The following is a 24442-nucleotide window of genomic DNA, read 5'->3' as shown; positions in this document are numbered from 1 at the left end:
TGGAGCTGCCAACAGAGCAGAGGCATTTCAGCCTTGTGTATGATTTTACCTCTGAAAGGTGTGAGTCCCCTCGCCCTGGTTCTCCTCCAGCCTCTAACATCAGCATCTCACCCCCTGGATCCTCCTCCACCACCACCCCCCTGTTAAGTGGGGGATGCATCATATGCTCACCCTGAAACCGATAGCTGGCTGATCTTACTTGAAAGCGTGGCTTCAGCCATTGTCACTGGTGACTCATGATGACAGCTACTCCCAGGTTCTGGGGCCTGCAATGTGCAGGAGGTCAGACTAGATGACCGTGATGATCCCTTCTGGCCTTGGAGTCTAAATTGTTCAGTTTATTCACCAAAAAAATGCAGATTTGGTCAACCTGAAACTATTTGCAAATTTGAGCTGCTCATGTCAACCAAGGGAGTGTGTTTCAGAGCCAGCGGAGTGGGCTTGTCTATTTGTCCCCTTTATCACTCTTAGCTCAGTGGTTAGGCCACTTGCCTAGAAGGTGGGAGATCTGGGTTTGAATCCCCAGTCTGGGGAAAAGGACTTGGGGATGGGTCTCCCCCCACCCATGTGAACAGCCCAGGCTGTAAGCTGTTCTGCTGTCACTACTCCGGTAAAGCTGTTCCACTTTGTATAAATATGTAACCATGTGTTGGGCCAGAGAGACCAAGGAGGACACTGGAGCTTGGTGATTAAGGCACACGCATGGGAGATATGGAGTCAAACCCCCCCCTCTGATTCAGGCAGAGAGAAAACTGGAATCCACAGCTCTACCTCCCCCGTGAGTGCCTTAACCATCAGGCTACACAGTTGTCCTTGCGCTCTTTGGCCCCAAAAAGAGAGTTAAATGTTTATACTAGGCGGCAGAGTTTGAACAGAAGAGTGTGAGCCATCCACCCTAGAATAGCCTGCTGGTTAAGGTGCTCACAGAGGGGAGCTGAGTTTCAGTTCCTGAGCATCCCAGGCACATACCTAACACATGGGCAAACACAGACCCAAGCGGTTTGCTGCCTGAAATGGCCTTTCCCCAGGTGTCAGCAAATTCCAAACATTTTCAGAACCAAGCCGAACATTTTTCCTGAGTTTTTGGTTTGCTTACTGAACTAAAAAGTCATTGATTTGCCCAGCTCCACTCCCAGAGCCACCTCTTTACTCAGGACCTGCCCCCTTCCATCCAAATTGAATTCTCTTCTTCCCCCCGCACCATCATCTTACGCACCGCCAGCCAGCAAACAACATTATGTGCAAGTGGAGCTCCGAAAGTCCCCCACATGCACCCATCTCTGTTACACTGGTGAGTCCCTCCTGCCTCCCTGCAGCTCAGGACCATCACCTTTGGCTCAGCACATGCAGGCTCTGTCGAAATCTTGCAGCTTCTTCCTACACATTTCAAAGGCCCGACCTGTCTTGTCTGCCCCCCCTCAAAAAAACCCTTGTCCAGACATTTGTCATCTCATATCTTGACTACTGCAACTGTCTCCTCTTGGCCTCACCAAGGGCAAAATCCCTTCACCACCACGCCCACATGAACACTGCTGCTAAGATCAGCTTCTTTGCCTCTCCCTCCCAGTCCCTCTTCCCCACCACATTAAACGTGCTACTTTCAGGCCATTTAGGACCTGTCACCTCTGACATGGCCAAGCCCAAGCCCCCTGCCAGCAATGCCAGCCTTCATGGCCCATTCGGCCAATTCCCCAGCAAGCACCTTTGTGCTTTCTCCTATGCTGCACTTTCTGCCTGGGCAAAGCTTCCCGTTATGATCTAACACTTCTGCGTTGTCCTCCTTACACTCACCTTGCCCCAATGCCTACGCAGCACCCTTCCTTGGCTAGGCCATGGCAGGCTGGGACAGCTGTTTGTAAAGCTGATCAATGCCCCAGGCCCCCAGCGGTTTTACCCACCTGTTGTCATCCACAAGACTGTAAATTCCTGCTGCTTTGGTACATGTGCATCCAGCACCCAGCACAATAGGGCCCCGATTCCTGGCTGGGGCACGAGGTGCTAGCAAATGCTAATAAGCTTGTGTCTTACTGCTCAGCACCTGGTCACTCGGCTGGGACAAGGGGGAACTTCTTACCCCTCAACAACCCGCAGGTGACGAAGGGAGAAAGCCGCAGCACATGCGAGCTGGGTGGTGAGAGGAGAAGCAAACAAGGAAGATGAGAGCAAAGCAGGAGAAGAACGTGTGATGACTGGTTACACCGACTGGATGTGAGTACTTAGCCGTAGGATCCTCACAGCCAGGAAAACATTTGCAAGGGCTACATCTAGGAGGAAGATGTCAGAGTGTGGAGAGCACAAGACCATGCTCAGCCCTGTTCTCCTGTTCAGTTCACTGAGTGCAGGCACTTCCACACATGGATCCTCCCCTCCTAAACCACAGCCAGAGGGGACTGTGAGAGCGCAGAGGACTCCCAATGGCCTGCAGACCAACCCAAGATATGAATCTCTCCTTACAGGCACTCTGTGCGTGCAGCTACAGCCCTGATGCTGCACAGAGCTGGAACTTGTGAGGAGCAAAAGCACGTGGGCGGCCAAATAAGGCACAGGCTGTGTGAAAGTGGGCGAAAGGCGGCCCCTTGCTCTGTAGCAAGTGCAGCTGGTGGCTGCTTGGCTGGGCGTTCCCCAGAGCTGCAGGCAGCTGCTTTTGGAAGAGACATTCTGCACTTTGTAGTTTTGGAAACTCACTTTTCATGACCTGAGGCAGAGCTGGGTATCAGTTCTTGAAACCTGCGCACCAAAATCAACTCACTCACACTTCCTGCCTCAGCACGTCCTAGCTGCAGCCAGCCCCCAGCCCAGTCCCTGGGTCAGCACTCTCACGCCACACAGGCTCAGGCTACCCAGAGAACAACCCGGCTGCTTAGAGCCAGTTCAGACAAGGCTGACACACACATACCCCGAGGCTTGGCTGAAATAATCCAGCAGCACACCATGCAAGAGCAGAGTAGGAGCTTCTGTCCGCTGACTGCAAGCTTTGGAGTCCCCCCAAAACAACTGGGATCCCTCTTTCCTGTCTCCTGGCCCTGGCTGGGATATGTTACAGGCTCTCCCCACTGCCTGTGGGATGGGAAACCTCCATCCACTGCCACCCTAACCCCCTCTGCAGACCAGCTCTGCGTATGTCTCTAACCCCCAAGCAGAAGACAATTCCCCTGCCCTTAGCTGTACAGGCAGAGCAGGTTTGGAGGGAGGCTGCTGGGAAGAGAGAGGATTAGTCTTGGCTTTGCAATCCGGTGGCCATTTGAATAGCTGTGCAGGGGCCCCCCACTTCCCTAGAACTACCCAGAGGCTATCGAGTCAGTAGGCAGCCAGTGCTGCCCCAGCATGGGCTAGGGAGCTGAGCTGAGCTGCAGGCAGTGGGGTGAGCACGTTGGGAGATGCCACACTCGGTCAGTATCACCTAATGCCCAGCATAGCAGTAGAGGGCACGCTACTGCTGGAAACCCCATGATCTGCACCAGACAGAAAAAGCCAGTGCCAGCCACTTTGAGATCCCCTGGTACTCAAGACATTTGCCTGAGCCTCTTAGCCAAATGCCAACACTGGCTGTCAAACTTCACTTTCCTCCATTCCCCTTGCTGTCTCACCTAGATACAGGTTGCTTCTTCATGTCCTGACACGCTGCATTGCTGTGCCATTAAACAGCTGCCAGGTATCACTCCACAGGTGGCTGCACTGCACTGGTGGGAGGAGGAGAGATTCCTGTGCTGGGTTTGCAAAGTTCCCCACTTCCATATACTGTATACCCCAGTGCTAGGCTACAGCCCACACAACCAACAATAGAGAAAAGGCTCTTCCTACCTCTCCTCCACTTGCCAGCCAGATCCTTCCCTTGCCCATTCCACCCTGAACACACCAGACTGCCCCTATGCCCAGCACTTGCCAGCCTACTCTATACACCGATTCACCAGGGCCCCAGCCATCTTCACTCTGCTCCAGGTTCCCAGCAGCAGGGCAGGACAGACAGACCTGGGGAGGGCGGCAAGCCCCCTGGCCTAGCCCTACTCCCAGGCAGCCAACGATCTTCCCTCTCACGGGACAACAGCTCAGGCCAGCCACCCCAGCCCCTTGGAAGGAGGGAGTCTCCCTGTCAGTAAGCAGCACCCAAAGAGCTCAGCTGTTGAGCACCTGGGGAGGGCTGGGTGTTGGGGGAGCCTCCAGCACAGAGCCAGAAAGCTGGGAAGGGTGAAGTGTAATTGGCATGTAAGAGGGAAGCTGAGACCATGCAGTCTGCCTGCCCCCTCCCGCCCGCCAGGGCTCAGCAAGGCCCACAACAAGGCTGTGGCACCCCCATGTGGCAGCTAAAAAGGGTCAGCAGTGAGGCCCTCAGCCAGCAGGGCTAGGACCAAGGCAACATGGGAACAGCACCCTAACCACAAGCACAGAGCCCACCCCCCCACCTGAAAACCAACTTGCCAGAATCCCCTCCCCCCACTCGGACAACTCAAGCCCTCTACAAACCACCTGCATGTACACTATGAACCTTGAACACTCTCCCTACACAAGCTTCCCCACAAGATGATACAAACGCTGGTAAGCCCCAAATCCTACCCCAGACACGACTGACTCTGGCTAGCCTGAACCCTCCCACACAAGTCCCCTCAGCTGACTAAACCACAATTGGGTGTAGAGGGTTACCTAACTTATGCTGCTCAACTGCCCAGAAACCATCACTAGCTCTCCCCAAGCTCCAAGGTTTAACCAGGACCAGGTGTCCCGGGATCAGCCTTTTCTATAAAGCAGCTCAGCCCAGCAGTCACTGATGCCAAATATTCTCCACAGATGCTTTTCACATCACAGTTGCAATTAAACTGAATTTCTTACAATTTCACTATTCACTGAGAGTTGTCCCTTGTGCAGGAATTGCCAGGCTGGATCAGACCTGAGGTCCAGCATCCTGACTCCAATGACGGCCAGAACCAGACGCTCCAGAGAACAATGCAAGAACCCCACAGTAGGTTGTTTTAGGGTAATCAGGCCCCAGGAAGGTTTTTCCTAATCACCATCAGATAGTTAAGCATCTCCCAGCGTGTGCCCAGACGCAAACATTAAAATGAAGAGGCTTTTAACTTCACACATTAGGATTGAAGGGTGCTCAACACGTTTCGTTTTCCTGTGGGGGATGCCTTAGGAGACATTTAATCCCCAAAGCACCAGGGTCATATCACAATTCAGAACCCAACTTTCATCCGAGTTTTGTGATGGGATGTGAAATCACCAGCAAACCCCCAGAAACAACTGGCACTGGGCATGTCAGAAAGGAGCCTTTTTAAATCTCCTGGGCAGGAATATACACAGAACAATATGACAACCTCAGAACACACAAGGATTGATATTCACAGAGTTACAGTAGAGACTTAGAACTGAAATGTGAATGCAGCCGTCATTAGGCAGAGGTTGAGTTGAGATTGGAACCTTGGTCCTCTAAAAGCATATAGGCCCTGGCCTCAAGTGAAAACATCCATCTGCCACACATCCAAGTTCTTTCTAAGCTGCAACCAGCCAGTAGAGGCCACATGCTCCCACACAGGTCGGTGTACATACACAGGTACACACTGCCCTACCCTGGAGCCAAAGAGAAAACACCTCCCATCCCGCCACCCTTGCTTTGTATAAGGCCCTCCCTATTCACAGATATTGTTAATAACTTTGCCTTGTGATAGCCTCTCTTCAAATGAAGTCAACATGTTCATTTTCAAGGAGTTTGAACTCACAGGAAGTCTGGAGGGAGACTAAGAAGCCATCACCGAACTGCCGAGACAAACACCAAGAGGCAAAGTTTCAAATCAGGGAAATGTGAAGGATCTCTCTGAGCAATGAGCTAAATGCCTTAATGACTCAGCACTAGAAATACCCCTGAAGTCACAAGGCCACGTACCCCTAAATCACTCTGGAAAAACCTCACCCTCAGACATACATTTTTCTTCACACTTACAAAAATATTCTCCTCAGTTTAAATGCAGCAACTTTCCAGCAAAGCAAGTTTTCCATGCGCAACTGATAGGATGCAAAAATAGGGCATTACAACGGACATTGATTGCAAGGTTAGTTCCAGAGGTGAAGGAAAATATGATTCACGTGGCTAATTTTTATCAGCTTTGTCAGCTTTAATGTTTGTAAGTTAGAGACCAGCCCAACCCCAATGGTCAGCAGCTCTTGCTGGAGAAGTATAGAATGAAGAGGAGCAAATACAGAAGTAACATGAGCAGCATTTTCACAGGAGACAAACAGGGGAAGAGGAGTAGGGAAGGTCCATCTGCCTAGAGGGCAGGGCACCAGTGAGAGCACAGGGGACTCTGGAATCCAAGCCGCATGGAGTGTGGGGTGTAAGGTGTCCACACCTCTCACCTCTTCCCCAAGCCAACGGGAGTCCCTGTACCCCTCCACACGGCCCCATCTACGGGCCTTTCTCTTGCTCGACATGCCACAGAATCCTCAGCTTCACCTCCTGCCTCCAGCTTGTGCTAGGTGCTACACAAGCACACAGAGAAAGCCTGCTTGGGAGCCTTACTGAGCACTGGATAGTGCAAACAGCTCTTAACATCCTCCTCCTCTCCGGCTCTCTCCTTCCTTCAGCACCTGGCACTGGAGCTTCAGCCGTCAGACTCTGCTCAGTAGTGCAGAAACGAGGCCCCATCCCAGTGAGCATAAGGATTCCCATCTGGCCCAAGGTGCAGAGAAAGGGGTGGCAGTTGCAGAGTCCAAGCCCAATTCCAGCATGCAAAGGGCAGCAACCAACCAGACCAACTCCCATAGTGAGTCCCTGCATGGGGCCCCAGCCTTCCTCAGACAGGCTGCTAGGAGGCTGGTGCAATAGGTGACTCGCAAAAGAAAACAGATGCCTGTGACCATATTTTTATTGGAAATAGTTACACAAAACAACCCTCCTCCCATGACCCATCCCCCACACAATGTCTGGTTGACCTGCTGCTTCTGAGAAACTTGGGGTGGGGGAGTCTGTATAATGCTCTTAGAGAAACCCTTCATCATACACAGATGTGTTCCTGCCAGCCCACTGCTTCCTCCATCCTGGCCTCAAAGATTCTCCATTTGCTCGGTGAAGAGAGGCACCATAAGAATCCAGATAATGCTTGAGCAGCTGGGTCTGATCCAAGCCCCCCACTACCACCACCATCAAATTAGAAGTTCCTGCTCACCTTCCCACCCCTCCCCCCCAGACTGAAAAGCACCAGAGCTACTTTCTAGAGCAGTCTTGGTACCCCAGCCACTCTGCAGAAAAGGAACATTGGCCACGTGCTGGAGACTCCTCCATGTGGTGCAATAACGGCTCAGGTTTTAATGGCTGTGTCTCGGGATTTGTAGGCCACACCTCGGCTCTTCAGCTCCCGCACAATCCCTGCAACAAGACAAACAAGAACTTCAGTGTCATTGGGAAAAGGGAGACCTGGGAAATCTGGTGGCTATGCACCTACTCATCCTTGCCCAGGTGTAGGCCCTCTCCCTGTCCCCGTTCCCATAATGCCCAAAGCCTCACTAATTACTCTGTTCACACTCCTTGTGAGGTGGGCAAGTCTCAGCCCCATTTTAGAGAAGGGCAGCTCAAAGGGTCCATTAGATCATCCAGTCTGACTGCCTGTATAACACAGACCATTACATGTCACCCAGTTATCCCTGGACTGGACCCAGTAACTTGTCTTTGACTAAAGCACCTTGCAGAAAGGCATCCAGTCTGGATTTGAGAACACTTAGACGAAGAATTCACCGATCCCTTTGGCAGGTTGTTTCAGTGGCTCAGTGCCATCACTGTTAAATATTTGTGTCTATTTCTACTTTGCATTTGTGTGGCTTTAACATCCAGCCGCTAGGTCCTGCTCAGCCATTCTGCACTAGGTTAGATTAAAGAGCCCTTTGGCACCCAGTATTTTCTCCCCATGCAATTAATTCCCCTGAACCTTCTCCTTGACCAGTTAAACAGTTGAGCTCTTGAAGTCTCTCGCTGCAAGACATTTTCATCAGCCCTCACATCATTCCTCTGGATTTCTCTGCACTCTTTCCAACATCTTTTAAAAAGTGTTGATTCAACAACTGCACAGTCTTCCAGTATTGTCTCATCAGTGCTGTATACGGAGGTGAAAATTGCCTCTCTAGTCACTACTCCTGTTTCTGTACCACAGCTCACATTAGCTCTATCTGCCCCAGCGTCACACTGGGAAGTCAGGATGATTTGCTTGTCCACTTTGACCCTTAAATCCTTTAAAGGCTCACTGCTCCCATTCGGTAGGTACAGCCTGCACCACTTCTTCCTAGATATGTAACACTGCATCGCATCGTCTCCTCCTTTTTTCCAAATGCCAACACTGGGTAGGGCCAAGGTTTGAGCAGATGCCAACCATGTCAGTTCTGTGCTGCCATCTGAGTCTGTTGGCGGGTTGCCTGGATGGCTTCACCTCCTATCTCCTTGACCATCTCCAGTTTCTCTCTCCATGCACTTTTCCATAGAGCAAAATTTTAGGCAGTCAGCAGGGGGTTACTCTAGCAGCACGGCCAAACACTGAAGCTTACAGAGCTGTGTGTAAGCTCAACAATTTGTCTCTCACCCACAGAAAGTGGGCCAATAAAAAGATATTACTTCACCCATCCTGTCTCGCTAATAGCCTGGGACCCACATGGCTAAAACACTGTCTGCCCAGTCTTCGTCATTTACCACGCCTCCTCTGTCTCACCCACAAAATTGATCAGCAATGATTTTATGTTTACATCCAGATCACTGATGGAAATGTTGCAGCATTGGGCCTATCACCTACCATTTTGGTGGAACCCCACCAGTTAACACCCGCATTTGATGATGATGCCCCATCAACAACTACTTTTTGAGATGGTCAATTAGCCAGTTTGTACTCAGCTTGACACATGCTCTGATATTGTACAGTTCTCTTTTTAAAACCAGAGAGATCAGAATGGTGTGTAGTGACTAAATCAAATGCCTTATAAGGTAAATTATATCTCTGCACTTTTATTAAGCAAACACGTAATCTCAAAATGAAATCAGGCAGAGAGATACAAAGCTTGTCTAGATCATACAGAGAGCACATGGCAGAGCTGAGAATAGAATTCTGATCCTTCCTCCACCATGTGCGCATTCAGGTGAGTCCCCCTACATGGGGAGACACCATCCCACCACCCTTTTAAAAATCAAGAGAAAAAAAAAAATCAGCCAGATTACCTTGGGGCAGACGACCAGTTACAGACACTGCATACACACCAGGCTTGAAATTACCTGCAAGAGACAGACAGACAGCACACATACTGGGTTATACTGCACATCACCATCCAGCCAAAGAACTCAGCCCTTGGTAATTTGGTGTGTTGAATTCCCCCCACCTCCGCTCCCAATTCAATGGTAATAAGGGAGGAATACACTAGAAGGGAGTGAGAAAGCACTTTTCCCATGAAGAGTAAATCACCCTGTCTTTAAAGGACACCTGCTCAACAACAGAGCATCAGCCAGGACTCCACAGCCCCACCTGAAACTTATCCAACCTCCCTGACCCTGCGGGGGTGGTGAGGAAAGCTATTGCTGCTACCTGAACATTCATCAGAGAAAAATAAGCTGAAGTATAAGAGGAGAGAGACACTCACTGACTCGCTGCCACTTGGAGACCCAGCTGTCCTCAGGGCTCATCATAGCAATAATCCTGCAGAAGAGAAGCGGATTAGTGCACAAGGCATGTTTCTGACTGCAAGTCCCACCACACAGCACAACCCAGACTAACCAGAGGTTGGATGGAGAGCAAGTTAAGACCCCCTCCTCCTACATTCCCCAGCACCTGGCAGCAGCAGGGTCATGGATACTAGCAGCAAAAATTAAGCCCTCTTCTATGGTGTCACCATGGCAGAGCCCCCTCTGGCAAAAGATAAAAGGGAGGAGGGGGAAGTGTGGAATCAGGAGACTCCCATTAACCCATTGGAAGGTACCAGCTCCTGCAAGTTCACAGAGACATGTCTGCCTTGACCAGTCAGATCAGACACTTGAGACTCCACTATCTATACACATGGTTGGCACTGCTGCCTACAAGTCAATGACAGGTTACCGTATACTCTAGAGGGCATTCTGCACCAAATATTAATAGTTCTGTGCACAGTATTTTAAAATTCTGCAAGTTTTATTTGTCAGTAAATAAATGCAGCGGCTCCAGCATGGCAATGGGCAGCACAGGCACTGGCTGCATGAAGGTGGGAGATCACCCTGCAATCCCTCTCCCTGGGATACGGACTCAGCAGTGATGCTGCACCCAACCCTGACAGCACAAGGCCTGGGGGTCTGGGTGTGGAGGTTGCACCAGGGACGTCTGGGTGCTGGGGAAGTGAGGGCTCAGGGTGCGGCATCAGATGGGGGTTTGAGTGCAGGGAGCGCAGTGGAGGTGCATGAGTGGGGGTCTGGAGGCAGAGGACTGGGTGCAAGGTGGCTCCAGAAGCAGGGTCTGAGTTTCAATGGGGTGAGGTATATGGAGGGCTTTGGCCTTCCAGATTACACCCCTGCATGCTCAAGCAATATTTTTATACTCCTCCCTAGTCATCTGTCCACATTTCCACTTCTTGTAAGATTCCTTTTTGAGTTTAAGCTCACTGAAGATTTCTCTGTTAAGCCAAGCTGGTCACCTGCCATATTTGCTATTCTTTCTGCACATTGGGATGGTTTATTCCTGCGCCCTCAACAAGGCTTCTTTAAAATACAGCCAGCTCTCCTGGACTCCTTGCCCCCTCATATTAGCCTCCTAACAACAGTAAAGACCTCTTTCCCTTCAGCTACAGGAGCAAATGGAGGGGAGGATGGAGAGAAAGGGGGAGGAAAAAACAAACACACACAGGACAGATGGAGAACGTTATTCTCTATATGGTCTGGCCCATAGAGGGACAACACACTGCCAGTGGAGCAGCAGTGGAACACTGGAAAGGAGGATTCTGGATTTCTATCCCTGGCCCGGAGAGCAGAGTGTGGGCTAGTGTTACAGACAGCATGGCCTGACATAACATAACAGCACCCCTGTGTCTGACCAGCGAGGGAACTGAACCGTGGATCTCTGGATGTAGTAGCAGCAGCAAGAGACTTCACCACATTGTGTAAGCAGGGGCTACACAAGCACATGGAGGTGTTAGTGCTACAGGGCACTGCTGTGCTGCAGAGTTGTTAATGCTGCTGTTCTTGGAGCTCTGGGGTTAGCGGCACTAGCAGAGAGGGCAGCTTGCCGAGTCAGCAGACAATGCCGTTCATAAAGAAAGGCCACAGGCTCGGCTCTGTGGTGAAGATGCTTGGCCAGGTTTATTGTCAGCAAAGCACAGTACAAGCGTCTGGCCAATGGGTCACAGGGACATTGACACACATATGACAAGGTAATGCCTCAGTCAGCATAAAAGGATGCTGTCCCCATAGCCATTACAAAGTGGCCCCTTTTATAGTTTCTTCTTTTATACACTGATATAAACAAGTTACGTCTGACACTCCAGGTGTTGTTAGTTACTGCCCTTCTTCTTGTACCTTCTAGTTCCAACAAAATACCCTCATCCATTATCCTGTCATCCCCTCCTGATCTTATGAGGGGTCGGTAAGATCCTGTACCACCTCTTGAAAATTTGTTTACATAGTTATTTGAAACCTTTGCATATTCTTGTACCATCCTCTCCGGTCAGAAATGGGCTTACTTGGTTAGCCAATATCAGGTGTGTCACTGTACTGCCAAGGCTTACTCTGGTTCATACTGTTTGTTACGTCTTGGGTCCCAACAAGGCGTACACATGGTTCCGGTTGTTCCTACTGAAGGCTGTATGGCAAAATTTTACAGACTTGGCTCTACTATATTAGAGACATGGATTCTGTTACTAGTTTTGCCTGAAGTGAATCTGTGCAAGCGTTAGCTCATCTGTGACAGGCGCCTACGATAGTTACCTCCCCCAAGGTAACAGTCAGAGACTTTGGTTAAAGGAACAGAAATATTAGCAGCTGTCAGTGGAAGAGGGGAGACTAGAACTCATGGCCCCCCTCACTCACCTCTCAATGCATCCTCCCCTAAACTACAATGCACAGTGTGGGGCTCTTCCCCCACCCGCCAGCCATATGAAGGCAAGAACTTGTTGCATTTTCACAAAAGTTCCTGCAGCAGGGGGATTGATGATAATTAATTATATTGCTGATAAATTAATTTAAGAGAACTGACAACACTTAGAATTCTAGTACAACTAGCTGATATTAATTATTTCAACCAGTTTAACAGATGCAAAGCGCCTGTTTGCGATATTCCATATCATTCCCAGTGTATTTTTTAACCACGAGTACATTTGCTATCCTCCAATACAGCATGAGAATCCAAGGGACTGCATATTAACACGGCATACACTAAACTGATTACCAACTGGCTAACTAATAGATCTCAAAACGTAACTGTAAACAGGGAATTGTCATCCTATTGGGCGTGTTTCCAGCAGGGTCATACAGATTCTTGGCCCTATGCTAATTAACATTTGTCCGAGTGACCTGAAAGGAAATATGAAATCATCACTGATAAAGTTCACAGATGACAGAAAAATAAGGGAAGTGATAAATAATGAAACAGGTTACAGATTCAGAGTGATCTGGATCTCATGGTAAACTGAGCACAAGCAAACAATATGTGTTCTACTGCAGTTAAATGAAAATGCATACAACTAGGAACAAAGAACGTAGGCCATATTTACACAATGGGGGACTCCATCCTGGAAAGCAGTGACCCTGAAAAAGATTTGTGGGATGAGGTGGATAATCAGCTGAATACGAACTCCCATGGGAAGCTGTAGCAAAAAGTGATAATGCGATCCTGGGATGCATAATCAGAAGATTCTTGAGTGGGGGGTAGAAAGGTTATTTTACATCTGTATTCGGCCCTGGTGCAACCACTGTCGGAATACTGCGTCTAGTTCTGGTGCCCACAATTCAAGAAGGCTGTTGATAAATTGGAAAGGGTTCAGAGAAAAGCTATGAGAAGGATTTAAAGATTAGAAAGTCTGCCCTATAGTGATAGACTCAAAGAGCTAAATCTATTTAGCTAACCAAAGAGAAGGTTAAAGTGTGACTTGATTAGTCTAAGTATCTACAGGGGGAACCAATATTTAATAATGAGCTCTTCAATCTAGCAGAGAAAGCTATGACACAATCCAATGGCTGGAAGTAGATGCTAGACAAATTCAGATGGGAAATAAGGCGTAATTTCTGAACAATGAGCGTAATTATCCATTAGAACAATTTACCAAGGATTTTGGTGGATTCTCCATCACTAACAATTTTTAAATCAAGATTGCATGTTTTTCTGAAAGTTCTGCTTCAGAAATCACTTTAATGAAGTGTTCTGGCTTGTGTTCTATGGGTCAGACTACTACATGGTCACAATTCCTTCTGGCCTTGGAGTTCATGAATCTGTATTATACAGTGGGGTGGCCAAACTGTGGCTTGCAAGCCAGATGTGGCTCTTTTACAGTTAGAGTGCAGCCCTCCCATTCTCCACCCACCAGGCTGGACGGGGGGAGCTCAGGACTTCTGACCTGCACCAGGATGGCTGGGCTAGGGGCATCTGCCCAGAGGGGAGAGAGGTCGAGGAACTTCAGCCCTGCAGGAGGTGTATGCTGGGGTTTGGTGGCTTCAGCTCCACTCTTGGTGAACCTTCAAGCCCCAGCAGGTGCCTCCTGCAGGGCTGGATCCCCTAGCCCCTCCACCCTGCCGCAGGGCAGAAGCCACAAGCCCTGGCAGGTGCACCTGGCTCTCAAATTTCTGAAGACTATCACACATGGCTCACATGGTCAGTAAGTTTGACCACCTCTGTTATACACTCTCCTGCTTTTGTCCATGCTCAGCCTTGGTAGCATCCTTAAGATGACCAGAGGTAACCCCGTCCTCAGTTCTTTTCTCAGGTCCTTAAAGTTATCCTTGGTTTGTTTAACCTCGCTCAGCTGTGACACTTGTCCATGTGGGGGCTCCCCAGCTGGAGGATGCTGTTCTCCTTCTGTAAGCAACAGAGGGATACGGTCATGCTCCTCATTACAGAGCCCCAATCCAACATCTCTGGCTTCCACGCCCACTGGCAGGCACTTTAGCCTATGGCGAGATCACTAGGAAGCCTCAAGGTACATCCACACTGCGATAAAAAACTTGCATCACCAAGGCTCTTAGCCTGGGTCAGCTGACTCAGTCTGCGGGGCTAAAAACTGCAGGGTAGAGATTCAGGGTCAGGCTGGAGTCCAGGCTTCACCATCACACGGTCTCAGAACCTGGGCTCCAGCTCAAGCATCTACACTGCAATTTTACACCCTTGCAGCTTGAGCACCACAAGCCCAAGTCAGCTGACCCAGGCCAATCATGACTGTGCCTAGACCATACCCACGGCCTCACATCAGTCTTGTGACATGCTAGGCCAAGCCCAAGGGGGAGCCCCTGGGGGAGCAGCCGGGCCAGGAAGTGCTAGAGCTGGTGTCTCATAGCACCCAAGTTCCCAGAAAGTCACCGTGGCCCCCAAGCTGCCTCGCCCTGGGGCTCACCCATCAAAGGAGGAGCTGGTGCAGTCATAGACCATCTCACGGTTGCCCTTCATCTGCAGGTAGGCGTCGCAGTTATCGCACCCGTCATACTCGAACTGGTCGATCGTCTGTGTGGCAGGAGAAGAGAGATCAGAGCCTGGTATCCCCACGCGTGTCCACCCCCCGCGTGTCCCCTCTCCGCCCACGCGCTCGACCCCCCATGAGTGTCCACTCTCCTCTCTCACGCGCTCGGCCCCCCGCGCGTCCCCTCTCCGCCCACGCGCCTGTAACCGCGACCCGCGCGCGTCCCCTCCCCCCACGCCCCGGCACCTTGACCAAGGAGCAGAGCAGACAGGCCCGCAGGTGCCGCAGATCCTTGGGCACCGTCTCCAGCGCCATCGCTCGCCCCTCCCCCACCGGAAGAAGAGAAGCCCCCGCGGCCCATAGAGACACACCACAGAACGGCTCCGTCACTTCCTGTGCCGGACAGGCGGACTTCCGGTCCCGCGCCACTCTCGGGGCCAGGCGCAAGCGCAGAATGCGTCGTTCCCGGGTGGGCGAGGAGGGAGCGGGGCTTGGCAACGGGCCTGACGTCACTTAGCAACCGGCTTAGAGCTGACTCCGCGCCGCCCGGCCTGGCTTCTCCTGCCGGCAGCGCCGCGGGGTGGGGGGGTCTGAGCCGCGGCGGCCCCGCTGGCCGCGTGACGCGGGGTCCAGCTGCTCCGCCTCGGCGCGTGACACCCGCTGCTCGGCCAGGCCCTGAACAGGCGGGCCCGGGACACGTGCCCATCCGGGTCCGGGCTGCGTGCGGCGCGTGCGGCCAGGCCCTTCCCCGCGGGAGCGGCGCTGGGCTGAGCGCTGCCTCTCCCCCTCCAGCGGGGCTGTTAGTCTGTACGCTGCCGCAGGACTCTGCCCCTTGATCTTCAGCTGCTGTGGAAAGACTCTTGCCAGCTGCGCTGCAGGACAGACCACGGACACTAGTGTAGACCCGCCACTGGAGCAGGACTTACCCAACTGCTCGTTAGTCAATAGTAGATTATTGGGCCCAGATCCTCCATGGAAGTTAGGGCCCTAAATACCTTTGAGGATCTGGGCTTTAGTGACCAGGAATTTTGGAATCTGTTACTGGCTCTGGAAACTGTGTGTGGCTTGAGAAGAGAGAACAGGTCTCCAGTTCATTCTTCTGGCAGCAAGACAGAAATACCCTTGCTTGAAGGAAGGGGAACAGTGCACAAGTGACTGGTTTCCGCTGAAATGGATCTGGCTTTTTTCCTCTGGCTCTTTTGGAGTACGCCTGCCCTGCAATTGGAGGTGTGATTGCAGCATGTGTAGACATACCTGAGCTAGTTTTAATCTAGCTAGTTCAGGTACCAATAGTAATTAAACTGTGGCAGCACAGACTAGCTGCTCAAGCACAAACCCACTAGAGAGCCTAGGTATGTACCATGAGCCTCTTTGGCCTGTGCTATGTTAGCACATGGGTTGTAGCTGGTTCATAATCCTCTGTGTAGTCCAGCCATAGGAAGATACAGACCCACTCTGTGTTCGTGTGGCTTATGCACAATAAAAAGTAAATTGCCATACCGCTCAAAGCCGCAGTCCATCTAATTCTCTCCTTTTTCTATCTTCCTGCCTCTTTTCCTTTACTTTTCAGTTTTTGATTTGATTCACTTTTCTTTCCCTTTTCTCTGTTTAACTCTCCCATCCTCCCACACATTCATCTAATGCCCTATCTTCACCTCTTCACTTTAGAGTATCAGGAGGGGAGAGATGAGGAAGCTATTTTGTTGCCCCAGGAATATGACTTGTCCTGTCTTTTCTCCCAGGAAGGGGATGGGAAGCCACCAAAGGTACAGTAACGCCTCACTTAAAGTTGTCCCAGTTAACATTGTTTCGTTGTTATGTTGCTGATCAATTAGGGAACATGCTCGTTTAAAGTTGTGCAACGCTCCCTTTTAACATCATTTGGCAGCCACCTGCTTGCAGGAAGAGCAGCCCGTTGCAGCTAGCTGGTGGGGGCTTGGGACCTGGGGGGACCAGCAGCCCCCTTATCAGCTCCCCACTCCCCTAAGTTCCCTGTGCAGCAGCTGCCCCTCCCCCCACTGCCATGTGCTGCTCCTGCCCTCTGCCTTGGAGCTGCTCCCCAAGACTCCTGCTTTCTGTGAGGGGGAGAGGGAAGGAAAAGGGGGGCTAATGTCAGGGTTTCCCCCTTCTCCCCCCTTATCCTATCTTCCGTAGTGCAGGGGGGGCACACCAGAGCCCAGGACGGAGTGAGCTTGCAGCAGCTGCAGTCTCAGCAAGCTGATCTAACTAACAAGGTAGTGTACTTAAAGGGGAAATGTGCATCTCTCCCTCCATTCCTGCTGCCTTGTCGAGTGAGAGAGTTAACCCTTGAGGGCTCAGCCAGTTGCTAGTTCATCATTTAGCAGTAAGGCAAATATCCCACCCTCCGACTCCTCCACCTCAACCAAGCTTCACAATCATCATCACTGTGTATCAGTATTAAATTGTTTGTTTAAAACATATACTCTGTGTGTGTGTGTGTTTGTGTGTATATATATATAATATAGTCTTTTGTCTGGTGAAAAAAAATTCCCTGGAACCTAATCCCTTCATTTACATTTATTCTTATGGGAAAATTGGATTTGCTTAACAACGTTCTGCTTAAAGTTGCATTTTTAAGGAACGGAACTACAACGTTAAGTGAGGAGTTACTGTACCTGAAGAGGGATGTCTCTGTTGTGTCTGATTCCAACTCCTACTTATTGCAAGGAATGAGGGGCTTGTGACGTTAATGTTTATGCAGTGCTTTTCTCAGGCTACTGGAATTCCTGAAATCAGCAGATTGCACAGGCAGCTAACACAGAACTACAGCTTGGGCTTGTCAGGAGGCAGAAGCAATCCTGTCTACTGTGCTTTCTTCACAATGCTGGCTGCCCGAGAGGTGGGGGGAGGGTAAGTACAGTAGTTACTCATGGACAGAGACAGCTGGGCCAGGCTCCCAATGACCATCCCCCAAACCTGGCACACAGCTCCAGTGGCCCATCCCCCCTTGAGACACTACATATGGGAGTAGATCCCCACATCCTGGTTGTGGGGGAGAAGGGAGAGAAAGTGAGCCTGGGTGGTTTTCACCTCATCCACACCCATACCTTCACAGTCAGCAGTCCCTCTCCCCGACGGGCTAACCAAGTTCTTCTCTTACCAGAAAAGGTGCTAGCAGGCAGTACTACAGGTTCAGTTCCTACTGCTGATGTGTGTTGGGTTGTTACATTTGTACACAATAGCATTTGTTTTTATTTTTTTTAAAACAACTAGATTACCTAGAAGAAAACTACATTGAAAGAACATTATTTAAGTTGAGCATCAGAGGGGTAGCCGAGTTAGTCTGGATCTGTAAAAAGCAACAAAGAGTCCTGTGGCACCTTATAGACTAACAGACATATTGAAGCATAAGCTTCCGTGGGTGACTAGTCACTTCGTCAGACGCATGTCATCTGATGAAGTGGGTATTCACCCACGAAAGCTCATGCTCCAATATGTCTGTTAGTCTATAAGGTGCCACAGGACTCTTTGTTGCTTATTTAAGTTGCAAAGTCTAGCACTTGAAAGTTAAGAAATGCCTACTTTAGGGTTGCCCATGCAACCTTAATTTGCCTTCTTTGTGCGTGTGTATTGCGATAAGAGTTTTTAATTACTTGGTCACATATTATTTTTCCTATGAGACCTCTGCCTCATTCAGTGCACAAGTTGGGTGCACAAGAGGGCAGAATTAAAGTTGCAGAGACAACCAACTTTCACGTACTTGACTGTACACACGCACTGGACTGTATCTCCGGCTCCCACCTACCGCTAGGAGCTTGGGCGTGTCCTTCTCATCAACATCAGAGGCTAACAGGAGATATTTGAAATAATTTATTTCTGTGGCATTGGAAGGAGGCACCTTCTTAGAACACAAGCCTCTGATGACTGTATACAGAACAAAAACACAAGAACAGACCTGATACGTGGATAAATATATTAGTAAATAAATATATTTCTGAGCACATCACCATATTCAAACATCTTTGTTTCCATCTCAGACATAAATATACAGATTTGCATATATAAAAAAACCTATTCTTCCTTTTTGGTTTGTATTTTACCCAAAACACCCAAGAGCCTTGCAGAACAGACTCAGCAAAAACTAAAAACCATGTTCACATTTCAAAAGGATCTGAGCTTTACAAGACGAAGGAACAGAGGGCTGTTTGCATGAATGAAGGAGGCTATAGACACAGCTACGGGAGCTGTGCCTGCTTTGGGCTCCTCTCGTTGACGCGGGCTGTCCTAGGAAGAGGCTGTAACTCAGCTGCCGGGGGCTCCGGGGAAGTGCTGGTAATCCTCATTTGAGCAGCTCTGGCTTTCACTTCTATTCCCAGCGGGGGCCTCCGCTCTATAGGGCAAGGACGAGAGCTTAACCCTGAACCCCTGCCTTGGACAAACACTGCTGACATGCAGTGCCTGATCCTGAGTACTGCTGAGCTCCTGGGAGTCTCCTTGAAGTTACATGTCCATTTGGAGGTGCAAGTGTTCAGCACATGTCAGGATTATTTGTCATTGATTCTTACATCACCTCCCCTCTTAGATGGCTAAGGAATCTATTCCTCCTTTTATTGAATAGTGCCTTGGATTAACTCTTCCAGACAGAGCTCTTCCCATCTGATAACCCATATGGACAGAATGGCAACCCCTCCCCCATCTAAACTACTTCCTAGATCTGCTCTCCATGCCCAGAGGGATCCTGAGGCCTTGATAGGTTGGTTTTGTGAAAGAAAAGTAGCAGCATAAGGCCAGGAAATAAAAACACTTTAAAGCGGGAGCTGCCCAATGCAGCCCACCTAATACTGCAGTACAGAGCAGCAGGGGTCCTTTACTACGGAGCACACGTTCCACTGAGCTTGGGGCCTATGCTAGCCAGAGTCCTCCTAAGGCAGGGCTTCTCAGATTGGGGGTCGGGACCCCTCGGGGTCACAAGGTCCTTACGTGGGGGGCCGCGAGCTGTCAGCCTCCACCCCAAACCCCGCTTTGCCTCCAGCATTTATAATGGTGTTAAATATGTAAAAAAGTGTTTTTAATGTATAAGAGGGGCATCGCACTCAGAGGCTTGCTGTGTGAAAGGGGTCAGCCATACAAACATTTGAGAACCACTGTCCTAAGAGAAAGAGATGAATACTGTTAAACTGCGAATGAGAGGCCTAGTCTTTCAAGGTGCCGAGTGGGCTCATCAGTGGGGGTTTAGCTCTGGGGTGGAAGGCCGCACTGTGCAGGATCCTGCCCTTGGTCTGAAAGCAGCTTGTAGTTCAATTGTCTTAACAAAGACAACTGAACAGCATTTGGCTGGGGCATGTGATGAACTGCAGAAGAAGAGCCATAGGCCAGCGTGCACTGTCCGTAAGCAGAATCTGGGGAATCTAGGCCAGCTCCTGCTTTCACTTCTACTTTAAAGGTGACCTGCTTGGGGGAAAAGGGGGACTGGGCTTATGTCCTTTTCTTCCTTCTTTCTGATGGAGAAAGAAAGCCTGCAAAGTTTAAGATACAAATCTGTCTTTGACCTTAGAAATCCAGCCCCTCTCCATGCTGAAAGACTGCAGTTGACTGGAGAACTAGTGGAATGGTGATATCACAGGAGCTAACAGAATGAGAGCAGACCAACTGGGAGAAGAGCTTTTGGTTAGACTATTTACAGCAGTGGTGTTGGTTAGCTGCTATTAACACCTGGCTAATTTCAATGGCAGTGGACACTTGGGAGACAGAAAGCCATTGTTACTGATTAAGGGGTTCAGAATTCACAGTAAACTTCCCTGGGACCCCTCCCCCAAAGGTCCCACATCAAAGCCAGGATAGAACACAAGAGTTAGACCAAGATCCATCCAGGCCAAGGCCCTGTCTCTGACAGGGGCCAGCCCCAGGTGCCTCGGAGAAAGGTGCAAATGGGCGGCAAGCTTTATGGGTCCATGGGGCCTGTGCTCCAGGAATATTCAGGACCCAGGGTCCCAACTCCCCCAACGTTCAGGGCCGGGTCTCTCCCCTGGCCCCGCCTGCCGCCCCCTCATGCCTCCCCCGGAGCATCTTCTGGCCCTGCCTGCTGCCCCCAGGTGATTTAAAAAAGGCAGCCTCCTGCCCACCTTCACTCTATGCCACTCTTGGAAGCGACTGGCATGTCCCTGCAGCCCCGGGGGTCGGGGGGAGGTCTCCCTGGGCTGCCCCCGCCCTGAGCACCTACTCCACAGCTCCCATTGGTCGGGAACTGCAGCCAATGGGAGATGCGGGAGCAGTGCCTGTGGGCACTGGCACACAAAGACTCCCAGCCCCCCTGCCTCGGTGCCGCTGTCAGACGGGTGTGCAGGTTGCTTTGGGGAGCCACTCGAGATAAGCGCTGCACCTCTCACCCTCTCATGACTTGGACTCATTCTGGGCACCACCAGAAATTATACAAACCTATTGCCCCTGAGCGCAACCACCTCATTGTAGCAGCTGTGGGAAAATCTATCTCCACATTAGGTCTCGGCCTGGTCTCTCCTACAGTCAGGGCGAGTGCAAGGATGTTTCGCACCCTAGGCGAAACTTCCACCCTTGCGCCCCCACCCCCCCGAGCCCTGTAGCAACCCTCTGCCCTAAGGCGCACCCCCCTCCCCCATGGCAGCTCCCTTCTTGAGACCGTTCATTAGTCTGATCTGTCTCCTCTCTAAGGTAACAATCCCAGTCTTTCCACATGAGGTTTTCCAGTCCCTGATCATTCTCATCACCCTCGCCCTCTGAAACCCTTCATGTCCACACTATCCTTCCTGAGAGGGCTGATTAGAGTTGCACATTCCAGGGGAGGCTGCACCACCGATTTCTATAATGGCATTATAATAGCTTCCCTATTATTGTCAGTGCCATTCTGCATGCATCTTCTTTGCTTTTTTGACCACAGCTGCACACTGAACTGAGGTCAAATTTAATATGCGTCTCTTTCTAACAGATCTGCTCTAGCTCAGCTCTAGAGCAGTGTGATTCTGGAACAGCCTTCCAAGGGGGGTAGTGGGGCCAAACAACATCACTGGTTTTAAAATGCAGATTGATACAGTTATGAATGAGATTATCTGACAGGGTTGGCTGCGACAGCGGGGGACTGGAGTCAAAGACCTAGGAGGTCCTTTCCAGTCCATATGTTCTTATGTTGCAACAAGAAATCACGGATTTGAGGCAGGACTCACTGAGTGATGTTCCCTGGCTTGTGTTATTACAGGAGCTCAGATTAGATGATCATAATGCTCCATTCTGGCCTTAACACTTGTGAATCCATGAATTCCTGGATTTCTAAAGTAAATACAAGCAACAACAAAAACCCCTCCCTAATTTTTCCAGCCTTCTGTCTCCATCAGAAAGAAGCTAGAAAAGGACACAGCTGATTTTGAAGAATTCTTTTGCAGGTCACTGAAAAGAGCTTAAGATTCCAGAAATGCTAGTTGGGATGGGGCGCTACTGAGCATTTACTGTCCCAGATGCTTTCCCAGGGACTTGAGTGTGCGTCTTACTGTGTCATGTGATGATGATGGCAATGATCACGATGAGGAAGGCAGAGAAGGAGGACCCATGCTGGCTCATGGATTAAGAGCGTAGTCTCTCATTTCTCCATGATTCCCAAGCTTTCCAGAAAAGAGAGGCTTTGAAACATGCACTGCAAGTGAGCTACTCAGCACTGTTACAGACCTGGCCTTTATAACTACTTTGATAATTAAGCAAAGACTTACGTGATGAATGAGGAATCCAATAACACTTCCAGGTAACGTAATGGATTCTGAGAAGATTCTCAGCCCCAGCTCTTTCCTGGAAATGCTAGCAGAATCCTGAATGTCCTCACTGCTCCTCCAGCTGGATCCTAGTATGGGCAAAAAGACAAGTTGTCCCCACCCTGGCCTCAGCTGAAGGACAGTCAATTGCCAAGTGGCAGGAACCCTCAATTCCCACTGCAGTCAATGGAAGCATCTTGCGGACTCAGGACCTCAGAGAGCTCCTGCAGTGTAGAAATGGAAGAGAGCATCTTGTGCTTAAGTTAGAGAAATAAGAGGATTCAGGGTTAGTGAAGTAGGCTGGCCTGACTTTGACCTAAGTGACAAAATGAAAAAGGCAGGAGCTATTTGGCTCTATAATGTCATCTCTGCAGTTTTTAGTCTCACTAGTCTGCCCATTTCCAAAACATTTCCAAAAGCCTCCAAACTCCGCCAGGTTTGTGACCATGCCAAAATACCGGTGTATGTCTACCCAGCAGGCTCTCCAGATAACGAACACTGGACACAGGGTTGGAATGAGTAAGTCCATGCCCCCAGAGTGTCTTCTGATCAGTGTGTGCTGTCTATGCCTTAAAAAGAGAGAGGAGCGGTGGATTTGTGTGACCACAATACAGTAAAGTGGGCAGGGAGCAGGCAGAAGGGGGCATCATGGAGGTTACCAGCACATTTTGTTTCTCAGTGTGGGGAGACTAGGACTGTTACTACACTACCTGCTCAGAGAAACAGGAAATAAGTCACTGATTCCAGTTCTTGTTCATTTCCTGAATGTTTTGTCCACTCTGGCTCTCTGTAGTATGCAGATGAGTTCATCTTTCATTAAACAGAATGTTCGTACACATCTTGGATCGCCTTCTTGGATCCTGCATTCAAAAAAAAATATGTAAGTTACAGGTATCCCAGCCCCCAAAGCCCAACTCCAACAGAGCCTTGATCCAGCAATAATATAGAGAACAACATGCCCCTAGCTTCCTGCCAGCATGTCCTGGGGGAACCTTCCTGTCACCACATGCATAGTCAGTCTAACCTTCCCAGGTAAGGAACAGTCCAAGCTACAGCTAAGGATAAAATTAAACTGCTCTTGTAAGTACCTGGTTCGCTCAGAACTTTCTGAAACCACTTACCATGGATGTGACACTTTCCAGGCTTTGCGCCAGCACCAAAGGGGTTTCGGTTGTTGGTGTTTTAGGGAGGCTGTTTGTTTTAATTTGGAGTAAAATACATTGAGCCGTTTTTGAATTATTAATGATTGAAAATAACAATTATTTGTATACCCAAGGTGCCCCTGACCACACCCTCCATGCCTTGGGCCTTACAGCAGAGTAAGCTCGACTGCAGTACAAGGGGAACACAAGTTCTTTGGGTATGGATGCACACGAGTGTGTTGTGTATCAAAAATGTACTGGGGGAAAGCTACATGGAAAGTTGTGTAATTGTTTCGGAGTTGACAATGAAGTCAAGCCCCAGCAGAGGCAGAGTTTGAGCATGAACTCCAGGCTTGGGTGCTCTGCTGAGGTAGTGGTAGGGCCTGACAAGTGTCCATTTATCTCTGAATTATCTAGGTACTGCATGGTTTACATAGACATGTTTCAGCCTATGGTCTGCTCACAGACTATTTGCCAGGACTATTGCTTCAAATATTCACTTCTCTGCTGTGTGACTAGGCACATAAATCACATGGGATCGTTTCTCCCCCGTCACTGAGTCACTCACAAATCATAGAATCATAGATTAGGGTTGGAAGAGACCTCAGGAAGTCATCTAGTCCAACCCCCTGCTCAAAGCAAGACCAACCCCAACTAAATCATTCCAGCCAGGGCTTTGTCAAGCCAGGCCAGGTCAACCTCTCAGGATGGAGATTCCACCACCTCCCTAGGGAACCCATTCCAGTGCTTCACCACCCTCCTAGTGAAAAAGTTTTTCCTAATATCCAACCTAGACCATCCCACAAGGTGCTCTCACAATGGATACACAAGTGTGTCCAGAACAAGTGCACAACTGTCCGAGTCTTTACAACATTCTCCTTGCCCCACATTTATTGAGAATGAAAGGAAACAGTTGCTTGTCTGAATGTTTGTGGAACATAAATACAAAAGGTTGTGAAACCTGTCACAGCAAATTCAGTGTCT

The 24442-nt window shown here is 49.8% G+C and overlaps 2 protein-coding genes across 4 annotated transcripts in view; both read right to left on the bottom strand.

Moving 5' to 3' along the window:
- Positions 1 to 6839: 6839 nt before the first annotated feature.
- Positions 6840 to 14960, bottom strand: SUPT4H1 (SPT4 homolog, DSIF elongation factor subunit). The gene is made up of 5 exons (XM_050928973.1): positions 14830 to 14960; positions 14521 to 14627; positions 9601 to 9656; positions 9185 to 9238; positions 6840 to 7357 (listed from the first exon to the last, which is right to left on the bottom strand). The coding sequence occupies exons 1-5, from the start codon at positions 14896 to 14898 to the stop codon at positions 7290 to 7292; spliced, it is 354 nt and encodes a 117-aa protein (XP_050784930.1). The 5' UTR covers positions 14899 to 14960; the 3' UTR covers positions 6840 to 7289.
- A 5644-nt stretch (positions 14961 to 20604) lies between these two features.
- RNF43 (ring finger protein 43) overlaps positions 20605 to 24442 on the bottom strand; it is a 129635-nt gene continuing 125797 nt past the window's right edge. For all 3 annotated transcript variants that reach the window (XM_050928926.1, XM_050928924.1, XM_050928925.1), the window contains one exon: positions 20605 to 23176. In XM_050928926.1, coding sequence (XP_050784883.1) covers positions 23133 to 23176 — 44 coding nt within the window. In that variant the 3' untranslated portion in view covers positions 20605 to 23132. The remainder of the gene's footprint in view (positions 23177 to 24442) is intronic.

Source organism: Gopherus flavomarginatus, chromosome 19 (assembly GCF_025201925.1).
Source record: "Gopherus flavomarginatus isolate rGopFla2 chromosome 19, rGopFla2.mat.asm, whole genome shotgun sequence".
Taxonomy (NCBI): Eukaryota; Metazoa; Chordata; order Testudines; family Testudinidae; genus Gopherus; species Gopherus flavomarginatus.
This window is presented reverse-complemented; position numbering and strand designations above follow the sequence as displayed.

Excerpts from the sequence above, each read along its gene's own strand:
- SUPT4H1 (XM_050928973.1), bottom strand. The coding sequence starts at position 14,898 with ATGGCGCTGGAGACGGTGCCCAAGGATCTGCGGCACCTGCGGGCCTGT. Across the intron at positions 9,239-9,600 it reads CTCCAAGTGGCAGCGAGTCA|GTAATTTCAAGCCTGGTGTG; the intron begins GTGAGTGTCTCT and ends TGTCTCTTGCAG. Across the intron at positions 7,358-9,184 it reads AACTGGTCGTCTGCCCCAAG|GGATTGTGCGGGAGCTGAAG; the intron begins GTAATCTGGCTG and ends GTCTTGTTGCAG.